General features: G+C 42.5%; 3 protein-coding genes across 4 annotated transcripts; all 3 read left to right on the plus strand.

The window, feature by feature from the left end:
- Positions 1-36: 36 nt before the first annotated feature.
- On the plus strand, positions 37-4,843 carry LOC4349386 (U-box domain-containing protein 35). 2 transcript variants are annotated; one of them, NM_001404350.1, is made up of 10 exons: positions 37-161; positions 614-845; positions 948-1,066; positions 1,341-1,462; positions 1,541-1,737; positions 2,038-2,291; positions 2,467-2,568; positions 2,664-3,092; positions 3,299-4,057; positions 4,274-4,843. In NM_001404350.1, the coding sequence occupies exons 2-10, from the start codon at positions 665-667 to the stop codon at positions 4,457-4,459; spliced, it is 2,349 nt and encodes a 782-aa protein (NP_001391279.1). In that variant the 5' UTR covers positions 37-161; positions 614-664; the 3' UTR covers positions 4,460-4,843. The 2 variants fall into 2 exon arrangements, with proteins under 2 accessions (NP_001391279.1, NP_001391280.1); NM_001404351.1 differs by lacking the exon at positions 4,274-4,843 and having other exon boundaries at positions 3,299-4,198.
- Positions 4,844-13,357: 8,514 nt separating this feature from the next.
- On the plus strand, positions 13,358-14,327 carry LOC130932202 (uncharacterized). Its single transcript, NM_001423100.1, has one exon. It carries the CDS (start codon positions 13,391-13,393, stop codon positions 13,886-13,888), a length of 498 nt encoding a protein of 165 aa, NP_001410029.1. The 5' UTR covers positions 13,358-13,390; the 3' UTR covers positions 13,889-14,327.
- A 1,412-nt stretch (positions 14,328-15,739) lies between these two features.
- LOC4349388 (homeobox-leucine zipper protein HOX1-like) lies at positions 15,740-17,272 on the plus strand. Its single transcript, NM_001423101.1, has 3 exons — positions 15,740-16,065; positions 16,154-16,497; positions 16,593-17,272. Exons 1-3 carry the CDS (start codon positions 15,867-15,869, stop codon positions 16,983-16,985), a joined length of 936 nt encoding a protein of 311 aa, NP_001410030.1. The 5' UTR covers positions 15,740-15,866; the 3' UTR covers positions 16,986-17,272.
- The last annotated feature ends 1,620 nt before the right edge of the window (positions 17,273-18,892 follow it).

The following is an 18,892-nucleotide window of genomic DNA, read 5'->3' on the forward strand; positions in this document are numbered from 1 at the left end:
GGGCCGAAAATTATCCATCCAGTACAGTCACCTGACAAGTAGGCCCTACGCGCCGCACTTGTCTCGCGCTGCTGTTTTTTTCCCCCTCCTCGGCGGCGATTCCACTGCCTCGCCGTCGCCGGAGTTGGAGAAGAAGGCGGCGGCGGCGGCGGCGCAGAAAGGTGAGGCCTCTCGACCGAATCCCTTTCCCCTTCCCGTCTTCCGCCCCGCGCAGTCAGCAGCAACAGACGAAGGAATGCGGTGCGAATGCTTGCGAGTAGAGAAATCGATTTCTGGCTGCCGTTCATCTGCGCGTTTTGTTGCGCGCGCGCGCGCGCGAGGGAGGGAGGGAGATCCAGTAAATGGCGCCTTGTCCCGTTGCTTGCTCGATCCTCCTGCCGGCCGTGGGGGTTTTTGCCCCCGATTGGTTCCGATAATTTGTCCCGTGTTGTAGATGGTGAATCGGTGATGACCAAGGGTTACCTTAGATGATAGGAAATGATTAGGAGTAGCGTATTTCCTCGTGATTACTGGAGCTGATACAATGCAGGATATTTTTAGCGCTGATTTGTAACATGGCAGGATTAATATACCATTGTTGTGCTGTTGATCACACCATATTTCCCTTATGCAGGGTATTTTGTATTAGGGATATAGGCAATGCAAAACTGCAAGCTGCAAAGCCATGGCCATCCAAGATAAAGTTGAGAACAACGACCCAACTGTGACTGTTGGGTTGGCCGTGAGTAGTTCCAAATCCAGTAAGTACGCCGTGCAGTGGGCTGTGAAAAACTTCTGCACCAATGGGATGGTTAGGTTCGTGCTTATCCATGTACTGCAGAGGATCACCACGGTTCCAACACCGAGTGAGTGCATATTTGATGTGTTTCCTACTGTGTAGATGTATACTTTCGTTTGTAAATCATGTTGTCACTTAAATATATCTATTTTTCTTGCTTCTTTTGTAGTGGGCAACTATATCCCGATTGATAAAGTACGGGCTGACATTGCCAGCGCATATGTGAAAGAAGTCGAATGTAAGGCCCGAACGATGCTCCTTTTCTACAAGAACATGTGTGATGAGAAGGTATGACGTTGCCACTTCAGGCCATCCTTTTTTTCTTTTCCGTTCCAAAATGAACATTCCTAAGGGCACACTGGAGCCAAATATAATGAAATACAACTGAATAAGCACAATTCACAACAGTATTTATTCAGGACATTTCATAATGTTAATTTTGTTCAGAATTGTACTTTCGTATAGAGTCAGAAATTATGAGAACAGGTTAGAACTCAGCAATGATACTCATAGTTTTAAACATCCTGCTGAACATGTGTATACATTTTCTGATCTTGTTCAGGCTAAAGCTGAAGTACTGGTTGTCAAAGGTGAAGATGTGGCAGAAACCATTTCCAATGTTGTTTCAATGTACGAAATCCACAAGCTTGTTGTCGGTGACTCTTCTCAGGGCAACTTTATTAGGTACTTAACATGTTCTGTAATAAATAATGGTGAACTGCATGCATCAAAATGCTGATTAATTTGGTGGAAATGTCTTAGGAAATCCAAGGGTACTAGGACATCTTCTCAAATTTGCAGAAGTGTTCCAAGCTTTTGTGCAGTTTATGTTGTCTCAAAAGGTGGTTTATCCGCAGTTTATTCTCCTGGATTTGAAGGTCACAAGAGTTCTGAGCTATTCCTGTCCAGTGATAGCTCCAAAACTGAAATCCATTCAGATGATAAGCCCTCATTATCAGGTGAAGTTATCTGTCCGTAAAACTGGCACTGGAAATTTTCACTGTGTACTGTATAGACGATAACATAATGACTGCTTCCAACTTTGAACCTTTTCGTCCTTGGTACTCTTTGAAGCTGATATAGAATGGATCTTTGCTAGTCTTTGAGAAGTTTGTAGCACCTAGCTTCCTTTTCAAATGTTTGCTTGGTTCTTTGCATTCAATAAGAATTTGGAATCGAGGTCGTTTGGTTTTGAAATTCAGCAAAAAAGAAAAGAAAAAAAAACAGTGCAAGAAATTTATCCCTTTTGTCCAATGCAGATGCCACACCTTCGAGAAGCTTTAGATCAAACTTGACATGGGAGAATCTGGAAAGTTTATCATCCGCAGACCATGATAGACCGCGCTCCTTACATGAGTATCTTACTGAAAGCACTTCAGCATCTGTTGGTGATAATAACAGTAATTCTCCATGTGCTAGCGGTCAAACCCCTCGACCAAGTAACGTGCTTATCTCAGATAAAGCTCCAATGACAAGCAGTCCCCTGCAGGAATTGATGCTTTCAGAGGACATGGTGAGCCATTTGATTTTTTCACAGTAAAACTGTAATAAATTTTTTCACAGTAGTATAATTTTGCAAATGATACATCTTTGATGAATTGAGGATGAGCCTTCACTGTTTAAACTTCTTAGATAAGAATAGTTCCTTTTTTTTCTGAATATACAGTAACTTAATTTTCTCAATGCAGGATGATGTAAATAGCGAGCTTGAAAAGCTGAGGCTTGAACTTAGGCATATTAAAGGAGTGTGCAAACTTGTTCAGGATGAGTCCATCAATGCTTCTCAGCATGTAAGTTTGGGAGTACTGTGTTTCAACATAATTAGTTGGTTACTTTATCTCCAATAGTCAGCAACTTAATTGTCATCTTGACAATCATATGTTAGGTGACTGACTTAGCTGCAAAACGTGCTGAAGAGGAAGCCCGGCTCAGCGAGGTCTACTCCAGGATCAACAGAGTCAATGAGCAAGCACATCAAGAGAAGGAACAACTGAACGCTTTGGAGGCTCAGTGCAGGCATGTGAGGGATCTTGCAAGAAAAGAAGCTTTGCAGAAGCAGATTTTGCAGCTGAGGACTTCGAAGGAGGCTGATAAGATGCAAAGGCTGGAAAAACTTCTTGAATTAGATGGGATGTCATACTCAACATTTACATGGGAAGACATTGAATCTGCTACATCATCGTTTTCAGAGGCACTTAAAATTGGATCAGGATCTAACGGAACAGTGTACAAGGGCAATCTACGTCAGACATCTGTTGCCATAAAAGTCCTCACTTCTGACGACAGCCACAGGATCAAACATTTCAAACAAGAGGTATTCCTTGAACCATTAAAGGTTGAGCAGTCAAGTCCTAATATCATCATGATCTCCGGATCTTCAGATATATTCATAGGCTAAGAAGTAAATTGCGATAACTTTGCTATGTTCAAATATGCAGTGCTACTCTTCTTGCATATATAATGCAAGATGCCATCATTGTTATCTCTAGGAAATTCTTATAAGATGCCCCTGTTCTGCAGCTTGAGGTTTTGGGTAAGATCCGTCACCCACATCTGCTGCTGCTCATAGGTGCCTGTCTGGACAGACCATGCTTGGTGTACGAGTACATGGAGAATGGCAGCCTTGAGGATCGCTTGCAACTCAAAGGAGGCACGGCCCCACTCCCATGGTACCAACGTCTTCGCATTGCTTGGGAAATAGCCCTGGCCCTTGTCTACCTCCACAGCTCGAAGCCGAAGCCAATCATCCATCGTGACCTCAAGCCTGCAAACATACTCCTTGATAGCAATTTCACCAGCAAGATTGGCGATGTGGGCCTTTCAACATTGCTTCCGCTGGGGGATGCCTTGTCGACAACGCGCACAATTTTCAAGGACACAGATCTAGTTGGCACACTGTTTTACATGGACCCAGAGTACCAAAGGACAGGCCAAGTGTCAACAAAATCTGACACATACGCCTTGGGCATGGTTTTATTGCAGCTGCTCACTGGAAAGCCACCTGTGGGGCTAGCGGACCTTGTGGAGCAAGCAGTAGAAAATGGTCACCTTGTTGACATCTTGGACAAGAGTGCTGGGAAGTGGCCTGCACAAGAAGCACATGAGCTAGCGCAGCTTGGCCTAAGCTGTTTGGAAATGCGAAGCAAGCATAGACCAGATCTGAAGTGTAAGGTTCTTGTGGAGCTGGAACGGCTGAAAAAAATTGCCAGTGCTGTCTCTGACCCTGTACGGCCAGTGATATCTGGACCACCAAGCCATTTTATCTGCCCAATACTCAAGGTATTTTTTGGCTTATTGCAATACATCAGCTTTAAGTGAATTACATCACAACTACCTGTAGCTCATTGTCTTGTAAGAATGTTTCTGTTTCAGAATTTGAACTATATTACACTTCAAGGTGGTCTGTAATTCAACTTTTTACTCTTACCTTGTTGTATCCATTTTTTTCGAAGGGTCTGAGGTGAAACTTCATTTTGCTTTTTTTCCTCCCTGTAGAGGATAATGCAGGACCCATGCATTGCATCTGACGGGTACTCGTACGACCGGGTCGCTATTGAGATGTGGTTGTGCGAGAATGACAAGTCACCGATTACAAAATCGCGGCTTCCTAACAAGGATTTGGTTCCCAACCATGCTCTGTTATGTGCAATTACAAGTTGGAAGGCAGAAGCAAGGGACTGATTGAGTGATTGTGCTAGGTAACTTCTCTAACTTCACATGGATACGGCACTCGAAGGCTGATGATGTACATGTTTTTGCCTTGGTGATGGCCTCCTTAATCTCTAATACTGTAGATACTGCGGTAATGTTCTTGTAAAGCAGCAGTTTTGCAGCATTTTCATAGACCATCTCTGAGATAAATTTTGAAGGGTTTAGAGTAGGAGTATCAAGAAGGTCATTTTGTAGGTTGGACCAGCAGAAAGTACAGTAGTACACTTCTACAGTATTGCTTTGTGATAGTTTATACATATACATCGAAAGGATAGGAAATTCCTCTTACTTTCTTATCTTAGTATTGTGATGACTACTCTATAAATTTAAGAGTTGAGACAAATTTCCGGCATAGACTCCATGTTACCGTTGTGACTATGATGGCTATAAACTTAGTATTTCTTCCGTCCCAAAATATAGCAAGTTTTAATTATGAATTTAGATAAACACTTATTCAGATTTATAATTAAAAGCTGTTAATGTATATTTTGGGATGGAGGTGATAATATTTAAACTACCTCTGAGAGTAAAGGGTTAGCAGGTGGTCGTCGTATCCCATAGTGTTTTGCTAGTACTATTATTATTGTTACGAACCATATTTATAGAGTAAGGTATTTGCTGTACTTAGCATGTTCTGTTAGTATTAGCAAACTTGGACATGTGGTCTTCAGCTGTACATCCATGTAGCCTTGTTCAACTCGATCAGCTCCAGGTGATGAGATGATCATATCTGACCAATAATTTGGACACATCAGGTTTAACTAAACCACTTAGGAAAAAAAAACATAGCTTGAGCTGCGTGTAAGTGGATGATGCCAGCAGCTGTTCAAACTACTCCAAGTACTACTCCAGTAAGAAAAGAAAAATGATTAAGGAGAGATGAGTTAGCAGCAGTGGCATGACGAGCTAGGAGGCCGGATTGTCGGGGCTTTGGGGTTACGTGCTAGTGACGTGTGGGCCCCAAGCACGGATGACGTGGACACTTTCACGTGTATATGCAGCTAGCTAGCTTAGCACTACTAGATAAGTATAAGTGTGGCACACTTGTGATAGTGTGAAGGTTAAGAGTAGGAGGAGGAGTACTAATTATAATCATCATGGTGTCATCATCAGGCAAGGTAGAGTCCCCCGACAGCATGCCGGTTTGGTGTCACCACCGCCACGAGTCCATGAGTGACATTTATTAGGGCCAATGCATTGCACGCACGCATGATTGCTCACATTCTGTTGCACTAACAGATAAATTTAGTACTGTATGACAAAATGACAAAATTAGTCCATGAGTAGTACCAATGCATGCACGCACGCATGATTGATCACATATTGTTCCCCTCTTGTATCAAGATTTGATTGATTCCAAATCTAGTGATCATCATAAATATGGCGTAGTATGAAAATCAAACATTGCTACTCCCTCCCTCCGTTCTATAATAGGTGATGTTTTTAACTTTTTATTTGCAATGTTTGATCATTCGTTTTATTTAAAAAATTAATACAAATATAAAAAAAGATAAGTCATATGTAAAGTACTTTTAATAATAAAGTAATTGACAAACAAAATAAATAATAATTCAATTTTTTTTTGAATATGATAAATGATTAAACATTGAAAAAAAACTTAAAAAGATAAGTAATATGGACGGAGGTAGGATGTTCTTGGCCTCTTAATTAATTGTTCTTTCTTGGTATCTCCTGACATAGTATAGTAACACACTTTAACTAATACTAATGGTTGGCCATTGACTGAGTACGTAGCATATACGCATTTGATCATGTTACTCATAGCTGCTACGTCGTCACGTCAACGTGCATGTAGTTAACTTAACAAACAATCAGTTGGTTATCCATTTCCATTAGGTGCATGATTACATTATTATTATTTATTGGATCAACCATGAATTCGCGGCTACCTCCGGCATGATCGACACACCTACCTGCATGCATGGAAGCCGGGGTCGCGCCACGTGCGCACGACGTGGCATGCTCGAACGCCATGGAAGCTGGGATTTAACCACGCACGACTAAACAACAAAGTAGAGTAGTATACTTAGGGCACCCACAATGGTTATCTATAAGCTCTCTACAAGAGATCTATGTCAGCATATTTTCCTACTTGGAAGAGATTAAATGAAGAGAGAGCAAAGCTATCTACTAACATGGAGATAGTCTATAGAGAAAAACGAGGCAATGGATTAGAGAGCTATAGATACCCATGTAGACATACCATTGAAGTGGTTTACTATTAATCTAGTCTATTGTTGAGGTGTACATGTTTTATAGATAGTACCTTACTTTACCATTGCGGGTGCTCTAAAGCAATTAAAGAAGTAATTAATGCTGTTGACAAGAGCTAAATAATTATAATCAACACGCACCTATTATTGGAACTTGAATTGCAAGTCTCTCCCTCGTTCGTTTCCGGAGATTTTTGTTTTTTTAAATAATCTCCGCTAGTACGGGATCTAGCATGTATAAAAGTTTTAAAAAAATCAAATAAATATATTTTAAATTATAATAATTAATACTTAACTAATCATATGTTAATAAGCTATCCCTTTTTTCGTCGGGTCGGCTTTGCTGATCAAACATTGAATTAAGAAGGAGAAAATTTAGAACTGTACAGATCAAAAAAAACAAAAGATAGCAAACACACACCCCGAAAAAATCAGAGGTGACACAGCTCCTACTAACAGAGCAGAAGCTCACACACACCCTTGTTCTGCTAACTAGCTGATCCCTATGGATATGGGGCTTCTTGCTTCAATTTCGCACAGCAGACCGGCCGCTTTCCAAGCTTCCCATTCTTCCACAATTGTGGCACAAAGATGGCCCGCTGAGGTTGCTCTTCCATCAAACACTCTAGCATTATTACGTTCCTTCCATATGAGGCATGTCACAAGGATCACCCCGGCGTCAAATGTCTTTCTGTCTTGCTTGCGCACTGATTTTCGGACCGAACACCACCAAGAGGAAAGATCTTCTACCGGCACCGACAGGGGCGGATCTACCCATTAGGCATGGTGGGTCGACCATCCCAGCTATGACTCATATCGCCCCACACCCCCAAGACCCTCCCCACCCCCTTATAATAGTTATAGGCCATCAAAATTATGTATAATAAGGTTTGGACGTCTGTCTCTTCACAATGCATGCACGCCATAAACAATGATCAAGATAATTATACGATTGATATATAAATATGATATGTGTTATGTTCGATTGCTTATCGAGTAAACATCTTCATTCTTCGTCCCATCTATATTTTAAAACTGCGTCCGCCACTGGGCACCGAACAGGAAAGGCTAAGCCGATCTCGAATCCTTGTCCAAACCTGCTTTGTGAAGGGACAATCATGGAAGATGTGGGAGCAGGACTCGCCGTCGTTTGCACAAAGGTGACAGATCGAGGCCATTTGCCAACCCCGGCGCTGGAGGTTGTCGGTAGTTAAACATGCACCACGCATCGAAGCTATCCCGTTTTACATGCTGCTAATTAGGAGTAATATGCTTCTCCAAATTGAAGGTTCAAACGGCTAGCACTATAAATCTGAAGCAAGTCGTTCGTAGCAACGCTAATATGCATGCATATTAAAAGTCGGAAGGAATAATTGGCATGGATCTATCGCTAATGATCGATCCATCGTTTAATCTGACGCTCACGGAAGCAAGCTACTCCTACTAACCCATAAAAAAATAATATAGTAATGTACCCCCTCCATCCTAAAATATTTGACGCCGTTGACCTTTTTAAAAATGTTTGACCGTTCGTCTTATTAAAAAAATTAAGTAATTATTAATTCTTTTCCCTTCATTTGATTTATTGTTAAATATATTTTTATGTATACATATAGTTTTACATATTTCACAAAGTTTTTGAATAAAATGAATGGTCAAATATGTTTAAAAAAATCAACGGTGTCAAACATTTAGGAAGTATATGATATATTCTACTACTACAAATCTAGATATATTTTTGATTTTTTTTGTCTATATTTATGTAATAGAATGTGTCACGTCTAATCGTATATTTGTTTTATGTGGAACAGAGGAAGTAGCTAGGTCACTCGCATGCACCATTTCTATAATCAACATTCAACAAGGACCTAGGAAGACAGTCCTGTAGCCATCGACGGACGATACATGGATGGATGCATCAGGCCAGCTAGCGATCGATCGATCTGGCGTCAGCGTATATGACTCTGACCTACTACTAAGTAGCAGAAAGACCTAGTAGTATTCGTAGCTGGCTGTCCAGTTCACACATACGAGATCAACTGATGATTGATCGATTAACACGTGTACAACCATGCATGCATGCTTGGCGATAGATGAATGATCATGCATGCATCAGGTCGTCACTCGTAATCTCTGGTCATCTTTCGACCACAAATATAATAATTTCTAAGTTATTTATAAGAGGTTATGTTTAAGAAAAAAATAATTTGTTGTCCTTGATGGTTTGTGATTAAATTATGGTTGGAGGAAATTAAAACGAGAGGTGACTGTCAGGGGCGGCTCTACCTTGGTCCATGGGGATTAGGGCCTTAGGGCCCGATGGAGGCTCGAGCTTTCATTATTGACGCGAGAACCATATAAGCCTCTATTTTTCTTTGCCATATATAAGATAGAAAAGGGTTATAATTTTGTCTAGTTTGTTTACACCTAGCCCAGCTGCTATTTCTTTATGGATCTCTGTCACTTGTGACTATTAAAATTAACAAACAACATCATAGAAATGCTTATGATTCATAAAATTTTAAAACTTAAAACGTTTATATTTATAGATAAAGAGAGTAGCACATGCTGTATATGTGGTGCGCGTGCAGTGTGTCCACATGCATGCATGAGCATGACGGCAACACGGCATGCATGCAACGCATACAGGCAGGCAGCTTAATTGGTCGACGGATGGTCAATGGATGGATCGATGGAACCATCCAGCACAAGTGCCCTCGCGTCCAAGTTACTCCAATTTGTCATTACTAGTATCACGTACACGGTCCAATCGATTGATTCTTGTCAACTCGATCGATCGATCGATCTCATGGGCCAAGCTATCTATCTATTCTAGTATTAGTCTTCCAAAACATAATGAATCATTGATTGATTGATTGATTGGTCGATGCCTCCATGGATCATACTAGTATACTTCTTTCTTAAAAAAAAAAACTAGACCTATTACTTTTATCGTCAAGATTAAAAAGAAATTAACTTATTTTATACGTGACAAAAATTAAAGAGTATATATATCAAGATGACTCATCGAGTTCTGGTCTCAAATATTTGATTTGTCCTTTCATTTAAATCTTATATGCATAGAGACTCTAAATCTTGTGGAGGAAGCTAAGTATGGGAGAAGATGGTGGAATTGCTAATATTGATGACATGAAATTGCACGTACACTACGTGCATCCGTTCGTGCAGCGGGCCACGTACGCGCCGACGTGGCGAGCTTGGCCACCAGGGAGAATGCATGCAGGTACAAGTGTATATGGTAAAGTACACGTCTAGATGCACAACGACTTGCTAATCCAGTGACCCATCCATGGTTACACACGTATACATGTTACTGGAGTACTACGCGTGAGTGTGATAGATAGATAGAACATCTCGGTCGTATGTATATACCGGTACACGTCCGATCGACGGGACAGACTAATTAACTACTAGTCAAAGCTTGAAATATATGGAAAATAGTAATTAATTAATCCACAGTTGATTAGTTTGGGTACGTGATTGATAAGAGTACAGATATATATCACATCACCAGGAGAAAAACCGAAGAATGCATTCATGCTACACGTTTGTACTCATGGTCGATTGGTCCTCAGCTGCTGCTGCTTACAAGTTGGTCAGTATGCTCTCTCCGTGCTAGTAAAAAAAGTCGTTTATGACAATATTTAAGTCAAACCTTGAAAATATAAATTATAAATAATTTTGAAGTTATTGAGTTTAAAAATATAAAAATTATATGAATAGATTTGTCTTAAAAAATACTTTCATAAAAGTATACATATATCACTTTTTAATAAATATTTTTTATAGAATAAAGTTGTATTTTGGAGACCGTGTCGCTGTCCAAAACGACTTCCTTTACAAGTACGGAGAGAGTATACTTTTTTTCTTCTCTTTGATTAATCGACTGTTGACTCAAAATATCCAAATAAAAGATTTGTATTAAACAAATTTACATACTATTCCCGCAATATATCAACCTGGTACTAAATGATATATATCTTAATACTACCATTATGGACGGACTCTCCATCCAGATTCACAGTAGTATGACATGTTTCATCTAGTACTATATTCTTATATTTTTATATGGAGGGAATATCAAGTTATGTATGTTTTAGAAAATTCAGACAAGTATATTTTTTCTTTTTTCCAACTTTCTTTCTTTTTTTTTCTTTCTTTTTGTGTGGAGACAAACCAAATATGTACTGGAATTTACTTTATGGATCGGGAGAGAATGTCAAACTGAAAAAAAGCTATGAATAAACCGCGAGCGTCGACGACGATGCCACCAGAGAGAGAGAGATGAAAAAAAAAAGTGAATAAAGAAAAAGAAACAAGGAGAGGAAAAGAAAGAAATGGGTGATGAGTGGCTCCAATGATTGGAAGCAAAGCAGGTGTGCGTTGTCGGGGGAAGGCGAGGCAGGGGAGGCCCACGTGGAAGCCTGCCGCGTCCGACGTGGCCCCTCCCGCCCACGTGAGTAGGTGGGCCCTCCCACCCCGGTTTCCCCTCCTGCTTTCCCGCCTCGGCCCACGTGACCCCTGGGCCCACTAGCCCACTACTACCGGCTGCTGCTCCCGGCTCGGCTCGGCTTAAAATCGAGCTTGGCTTGTCGAGTTCCAAAAAAAAATCAACTTAAAAGGAAATGTGTCCTCTCCTAAGTTTATGTATGTGGATATATGAGGTGTCCATGTACATTGATCTAGGAGGGGTCACATCATCCCCTCTTAGGCCGAGTTTAGATCCAAAGTTTTTCTTTAAACTTCTAACTTTTCTATCACATCAAAACTTTTTGACACATAAATTTTCAACTTTTCCGTCACATCGTTCCAATTTTAACTAAACTTCTAATTTTAGCGCGAACTAAATACACCATTGATTCTTTTTGGGAGTGGAGGATGTAATCGGATTGGCGTGGGGGCAATGCAGTGATGGGCATGATTGGGGTGATGATGGCGGCGGCGGCAGGGAGAGGGGAGGAGATGATGGTTGGGTGGAAGGGGACAGCGTGGCCGCACGCCTCGCGTCGGCGACCGGCAGCACGCACCATGGTCCATGGGCCACGTACGACCCAACTGTAGTGCATCGCCGCCGCGCCGGATTGTGCCACGTCGTCGATCTTGCTCTCGTTCATCAGCGACTAGTTCATGTCTTTTGTTGAAATGCGTAAATTTCACTATAAGAAATATAAAAAGTGGCTGCTGAGAATGGTTTCTGATCCAGGTTTATGTTTTTAATGGAAACCATGTTCAATCTGGGTGCCCACCGTAACTGCCGTGGCGGATTTATGCCACGCCTTGCTCGTAGAATCTAGGCATACCACATACTATTGATACTAAGGTCGTGTTATTTCCCCTTTTTTTTCCCGTTCGTACCTTTTCAAACGGCTAAACAGTGGAGTATGACTTTTGCAAAAGTTTTTTATATACAAAAGTTACTTTAAAAAATTATATTAATCCATTTATCAAGTCTTTAAGCTAATACTTAATTAGTCACGTATTAATGGGTAACACCGGAAACCACGGGGAACTCCACCTTCCAAACTCAGCCTAAGTTTAGACGCAAACGCTTGTATAAACACACTTATACTCACTCCTGTAAACAAATGCATGCGTGTACATCTATCTCTATGAGTATCTCTCAAGATAGAATCTGCATGTTATAAGAGTTATGAAGTCACAACAGATTTATACCGACATTGTTAAAAGGATAATTAGCTGTAAATACGAGCATCCATATAACTGATCTCATGATTTCGTTGGAACACATGTTTTTGTACGTACCCCTCCGTCAAAAAAATTTAATCCTAGCTATGAACCTGGACATATACGTATCCAGGTTCGTAGCCAGTTTTTGGACATAGTAGTAAGCAATAGGAATCGGTTTAATCGATAATGGACTTGATCGATACAATTAGCTCTATTGTCGTATATATGGCTGGCTGCTGCAATACACGGTTGTTGCCGACACTCTCGACTATTAATTACCAGGTTTGTTATCGCATTCGAGGATGTGCACATGTTGTGTTATTAGTGATGGATTGCTTCAATGTGGCTTACTTATTTCACTCTCATCTTTTCTTAGGAATATGCGGAAGATTTGTAAGCCTTTTTTTTTTTTGAGGTTGCAACCAATTGTCCATACTTTCGGTACGGACTACGGAGACTATTCCACTGATAGGAGTACATCTGTTATCTTTCTCTTTTTCTCTTTTTCTTTGTGGCATCTGTGTCACATCTTGGGCTATATCTTCATAAAAGAAAATAGGCACCCCAAAAGTCAACAGCTTAAGATGGAGCAATGTACTACTGCTTATACTACCTCCGTCCCAAAATAAGTGCAGTCGTAGATATCCGTGCCCAACGTTTGATCATCCGTCTTATTTGAAAAATTTGTGAAAAATTTAAAAATATTTAGTCACACATAAAGTACTATTCATAATTTATCATCTAATAGCAATAAAAATACTAATCATAAAAAATTTTCAAATAAGACGAACGATCAAACGTTGAACATGAATAATGCAAAACTACACTTATTTTGGGATGGAGGGAGTACCATTTTAAGCTGTCTAGTTGCTTCGTCCGTCCTTAAAGAGATATAGGTCCTGCTTGGGGAGCTAAGGGTGTGGTTGGTTGCCTGGCTCGTCCCTGGCTCGCATCTCGGATGCAACTTGTAGACTGTTTGGTTGACTGCACGTGTCCCACAGCCAGGCCGAATAGATGCAAAAAGTCTCTCGCAGCCAGGCTGAGCAGGAACGACCGAATCGAGCTTCGCTGCTCATCCTGGCTCCACGCATGCAGCGGCGCCGCACCCGCGCATGCAAGCGCTGCACCCGCGCGTGCAGGGAGAGCCGGAGAAACGATGGGGTCCCCGACACCACCCTACCTTCTTCCTCATTTCTTCTATCTTCTCTTCTCTTCGCTATCGCCGGTCATGGCCACTAGCGGCGACCATCTCCATCTTCGCCGGCCAGATCAGGCTAGCTGCAAGTCCTGCTCCTCCCTCTCTTCTTCAGCAAGGGCTCACCAAGAGCTCTCCGCCGGCGGATCCGGAGGGCATGAGCTCGCCACTGCCAGATCTACCTGCACGGAGATGTCGAAGTATGAGCTTGGCTTAAGCTCGTCGTCGTCGCCAGCGGCACCACTTTCCTCGCCGGCTTGAGCTCGTCGCTGCGCGGACACCCTCGCCGCCACGGACAGCTACCTCAAATCCATCTCCTACTCACCTTTTTTTTTCGCCAGATTCAGAGGTTAGAAGCTCGGGCCTGCCAGATCCGAGTAACCACAACACCCTCCCGGCCGCTGGACCCGCTGCACCGACGGCGGCGAACATGCCTAGCTGGGTGGCACGAGCGGCTAGGTACCGGTGGCGGCAAGTTCCTCTGCGAGCTCTGTTCTCCTTTTTTTTTCTTTCTTTTTTCCACCGAATGTCATTAACCACTGATAAATATGGTTTATGTACTGCTGTGCAACTGTATATGCTCATCCGATACTGTTTTCAATTATTGTTGTCAGGAGCTCCGAAATCAATGCTTTGTATATTTTGCATGTACTATTAAATCTGATATATATACCATAAATAAATACGCTTTTTATTTCGTAGATGGTAAGAATTTTCAATATTAATTCTAAGTGAGGTAATCTCTCCTTCAAAGAAAGAAAATACTTATACCTACTATCCATACAACCAACCAAACAAAGTCTCTTTCAAGCCGTATCTTTGGTGCAAGCAGCCAAGCAGAATCTCACGCTAACCTGGCTAAACCAATACAACCAACCAAACGGTTGCATATGTATCTACCTAGCCAGGCCAAACTCAGCCTTGATGGAAGAGATGGGCCAAGCTAAAACAATGCAAGCAACCAAACACACCCTGATTCTGAGAAGCCAACTTCTGAGAATCTGAAAAAGATATGTTTTCCAGTTTTTGACTTCTAGTTTACAACTACAGCTTTAGAATCTAGAAAAAACTTAGACTGTTTGGGGAGCTTCTGATTTCTAAGAGAAGCTGCAACAGTTAGAAACTCCCCTAAACTGGTCCATAGTTTTCAGTGGTCAAAAGTGAGATTATACATGAGGTTAAACAAATAATATACTATTCATTAATACTTGGAGAGAACAAGGAGAGGAGAAAACTAGGGGAATGAGAGAGTATTATTAGTTCGATGGTTAAAAAAATAAATAAAAAGATGAAATAGTAAATAGTATTAAGGAAGAAAAATATTTTTTGTGAGCTAAAATTTTAAACTATAATTAGATTTTCTTTTGGACAAGGAGATTAGAGATTAATGTTTGGGAAAGACTCTGCTGGTATCTCTCATTTACGGAGGAATTGAGGGTGATTGGATAAGATAAAAAGAAAGATAATCAAATAGACAAATAATACTACTCTCTATTTAAGATATAATAGTACATAGAAAAATAGGGTTAGGGGAGTATAAAAAAATCTTAACATTTGTGAATAAACATAACACACACTAGGAAAAATGTTTTACTATATTAGTAGACAAAGTGGATAAGCCTCAGGAGATATACTTGATAGTCCAGTGATAAAAAGACTGTGGTTTCAACCTTAAGAATCCTCAACACGATTATAATTTCTTTTTAAAAAATATTTGAAGGGGCGTTTCTCTCTATATATTTTTTTTATTTTTTAGCGTAAAGCCGTAAAACCTCAGGCTGCGAGCTATGGGCAGGCTCAACTGAAGGCATGGCCAGGAACCAGGGTCAAAGGAGCAACAAGTCATGTCCGGTGGGCCCCACCCGGCCCCAACCCCGGGGGACAAGTCAATGAGTGCCCCCGCTCCCTCCGAACAGGAAAAGCTGCTCATCATTTGCGCTGCGACGCTGACGCGTGCGCCCATTCCACGCAAAAGAATACTCGCAGCCCATGCATGCACAATACTACTACTACTAGTATTTTCTTTGACTTTTCCTGCACCCCACAAAATATCGCTTTTGATCTAATCTCCTCCTTAATTACCCCCTCTAATCAAGCTCCCCTGTCTCCCCCACGCTTTAAAAGCTTCCTCCTCCTCCTCGCCAACCACCACCCTCAGTCCCTCACCTCCATTTCCATCAAGCCCAAGAACGAACTCACCACGCTAGTGTTGAGAAGTGGAGAGAGTTGAGAGGAATCAATGGAGATGATGGTTCATGGGAGGAGAGACGAGCAGTATGGCGGGCTCAGGCTCGGGCTTGGGCTTGGGCTCAGCCTCGGCGTCGCCGGTGGTGCAGCCGACGACGAGCAGCCGCCGCCGCGCCGTGGTGCCGCCCCGCCGCCGCAGCAGCAGCTGTGCGGCTGGAACGGCGGCGGTCTCTTCTCCTCGTCTTCCTCCGGTGAGTATAGATGGACGGACTTACGTCGAAGTCGTGCGTGCATGCATGGATGCATGGATCGATCTTACGAAGGTTAGTTTGCGTGCAGATCATCGGGGGAGGTCGGCGATGATGGCGTGCCACGACGTCATCGAGATGCCGTTCCTGCGGGGGATCGACGTGAACCGTGCGCCGGCGGCAGAGACGACCACGACGACGGCGAGGGGGCCCAGCTGCAGCGAGGAAGACGAGGAGCCCGGCGCGTCCTCCCCCAACAGCACGCTCTCCAGCCTCAGCGGCAAGCGCGGCGCACCATCTGCCGCCACCGCCGCCGCCGCCGCCGCCAGCGACGACGAGGACTCCGGCGGCGGATCCCGCAAGAAGCTCCGCCTCTCCAAGGACCAAGCCGCCGTCCTCGAGGACACCTTCAAAGAGCACAACACCCTCAATCCCGTAAGCAAAACAATCAATCAATCAAACTAATTACCAATCCACCATGAAATCGATCAAGAACAATCCGATTGACTTGTTCTTGCTGGATTGATCAGAAGCAGAAGGCGGCGCTGGCGAGGCAGCTGAATCTGAAGCCGCGGCAGGTGGAGGTGTGGTTCCAGAACAGGAGGGCGAGGACGAAGCTGAAGCAGACGGAGGTGGACTGCGAGCTGCTCAAGCGCTGCTGCGAGACGCTCACCGACGAGAACCGCCGCCTCCACCGCGAGCTCCAGGAGCTCCGCGCCCTCAAGCTCGCCACCGCCGCCGCCGCGCCGCACCACCTCTACGGCGCCCGCGTCCCGCCGCCCACCACCCTCACCATGTGCCCCTCCTGCGAGCGCGTCGCCTCCGCAGCCACCACCACCCGCAACAACTCCGGCGCCGCCCCCGCGCGGCCGGTGCCCACCCGCCCGTGGCCGCCGGCGGCGGCGCAGAGGTCGTCGGCGTAGAGACCCCACTACTGATTAATTAGTTAATTAGAGATGAGTAGTGGCTTTTTCTTAATTAGCAGGGTATTAATTAATTACTTAATTAGGGTTGGACCCCTGTAGTTTTCTTGTTTATACTACGTGTATAATTTAGCTCTGGTTTTGAACTTTTTAATTAGTTTCATAATCTTTTTTTTTCCTATCTCTCACTTCACCCTGTTTGTTGTTTACTCAGCAAAGAATATGGTGTCTTTGTATAAAGTGATGCATGAAATGGATCATAAAAGTTTTCAATATTAATTCCTTCATATCTGTAGTGTTCTTGGACTACTAATTACTGCCAAAAGAATGATATGATTACTACTGTATTGATGCTTACTATCCCTCTTGTGGCACTTGAGATCTCAGGATAACGATGGCTGATTTTCCTTGCTTTGTTTTGTTAATCTCCTCATATGTATAAGACCAGAGTAATTAATTAATTAATTAACAGGGGTCGAACTGTCAACGGTGCAATTATTAACATCTCCGAGTGCAGGCATCAGTGAGGATGAATTCCAAAGAGGAAATCTTCTCCTTTTCTTTCCATTCCCTGTGATCTTATCTTTGAAGCATTCTAAGCTTCCTGACAGGAACATCTAGCTAAGCTATAGCTAACTTCAGAGATGCAAAACTTGCAAGAAACAAAAGGGGACCAGATCAAGAAACTGAAGCTGAATCTGAAGCAACAATAACAACAGTCTCTGCAAATCAATTAATCAGTCTCTGAACATGTGTGTCGCTGTTAAACAGGCAGTCAATTAATCAGTCAGAAGGTTTAGTGGTAGCTGCCGTCTGAACCGGGCAAGAAAAGATGAGCAGAATTTGACCTCTTCCAACACACAATCTGCAGCAACTTTTGGCTCATATGTTCTCTGGCCATCTTGGCGAAGCTACTACTAGTAGTACGGTGATTGCAGGGGAAATATCTCATCAAATCTGGATGAAAGCTACTGAAGATGAGATCATTGGAACAAGACGAAGTTTCCTGGACCTTACTGAACTTGCGCCAGACAGATCATACCAATCCAGTATCACTGGAATAAGGCCCTATATATTCTAAACATGTTTTTGCACGGATTATTGAGACGGATTTTGTTTACTTTGATGATAAATCAATATTTTGAGAAATAAACTTCAGTGATTTATAAATAGCTTAAAACAAGTGATCTAAATAATGCAGTAGAAGATCTTTTTTATGAGAAATTGTATAGACAAAAGATAAGCTGAAAATAGCATGCCCTAATACTTGGGATTAACATAGAAAAGCAAGCAATGGCTTAATTAGTAGTACTCGTAGATTATGTGTGAGTTGTCGCTACTATTAGTTAAGTAATCCATAGCTTAATTAGTAGTAGGTGCAGGTGTGCACGCATGATTTGGTCTGGTGATGCAATGCAATCTTGGTTAGATTTGCGCCTAACATAATCAGGATCATTAGCCTCCCCAGCCAGCATGCCATGTGCAGGATGCCACTAAACTACTAAAAATCATTTGGCATCATCATCATCCAACAGAGGCATAATGCGTGCGAGGTGATGCATCATTGTTTAACCAAAGTGATTAATTATCTCATTAGGTGTACTACTCTTGTGTGCAGGGCTTAGATGTGGAGGGATCACGAAGCAAACAGGTCCCACGCGGAGCCCCTCAGCTTAAATCCGGGAGCAAAAGCTGCAGAGATGAGAAGAAAATTTGCTAATTCATGGGACACCTTTGCTCCCTGCTTTTGCTAACACCTAGTACAGTATACTATACCCCTCTTTTGCTGAACCTTGCTTTGCTTGATGAAGTTTTCAAAGCTGGTAATCAATGATGATGCCTGTCAGTTTACAATACTTTAATTGTACACTAATTGTGTTTTGTGCAGTTGTGGACTTGTGGTGTGC

The sequence above is a fragment of the Oryza sativa genome, chromosome 10 (genome assembly GCF_034140825.1).
Source record: "Oryza sativa Japonica Group chromosome 10, ASM3414082v1".
Taxonomy (NCBI): Eukaryota; Viridiplantae; Streptophyta; class Magnoliopsida; order Poales; family Poaceae; genus Oryza; species Oryza sativa.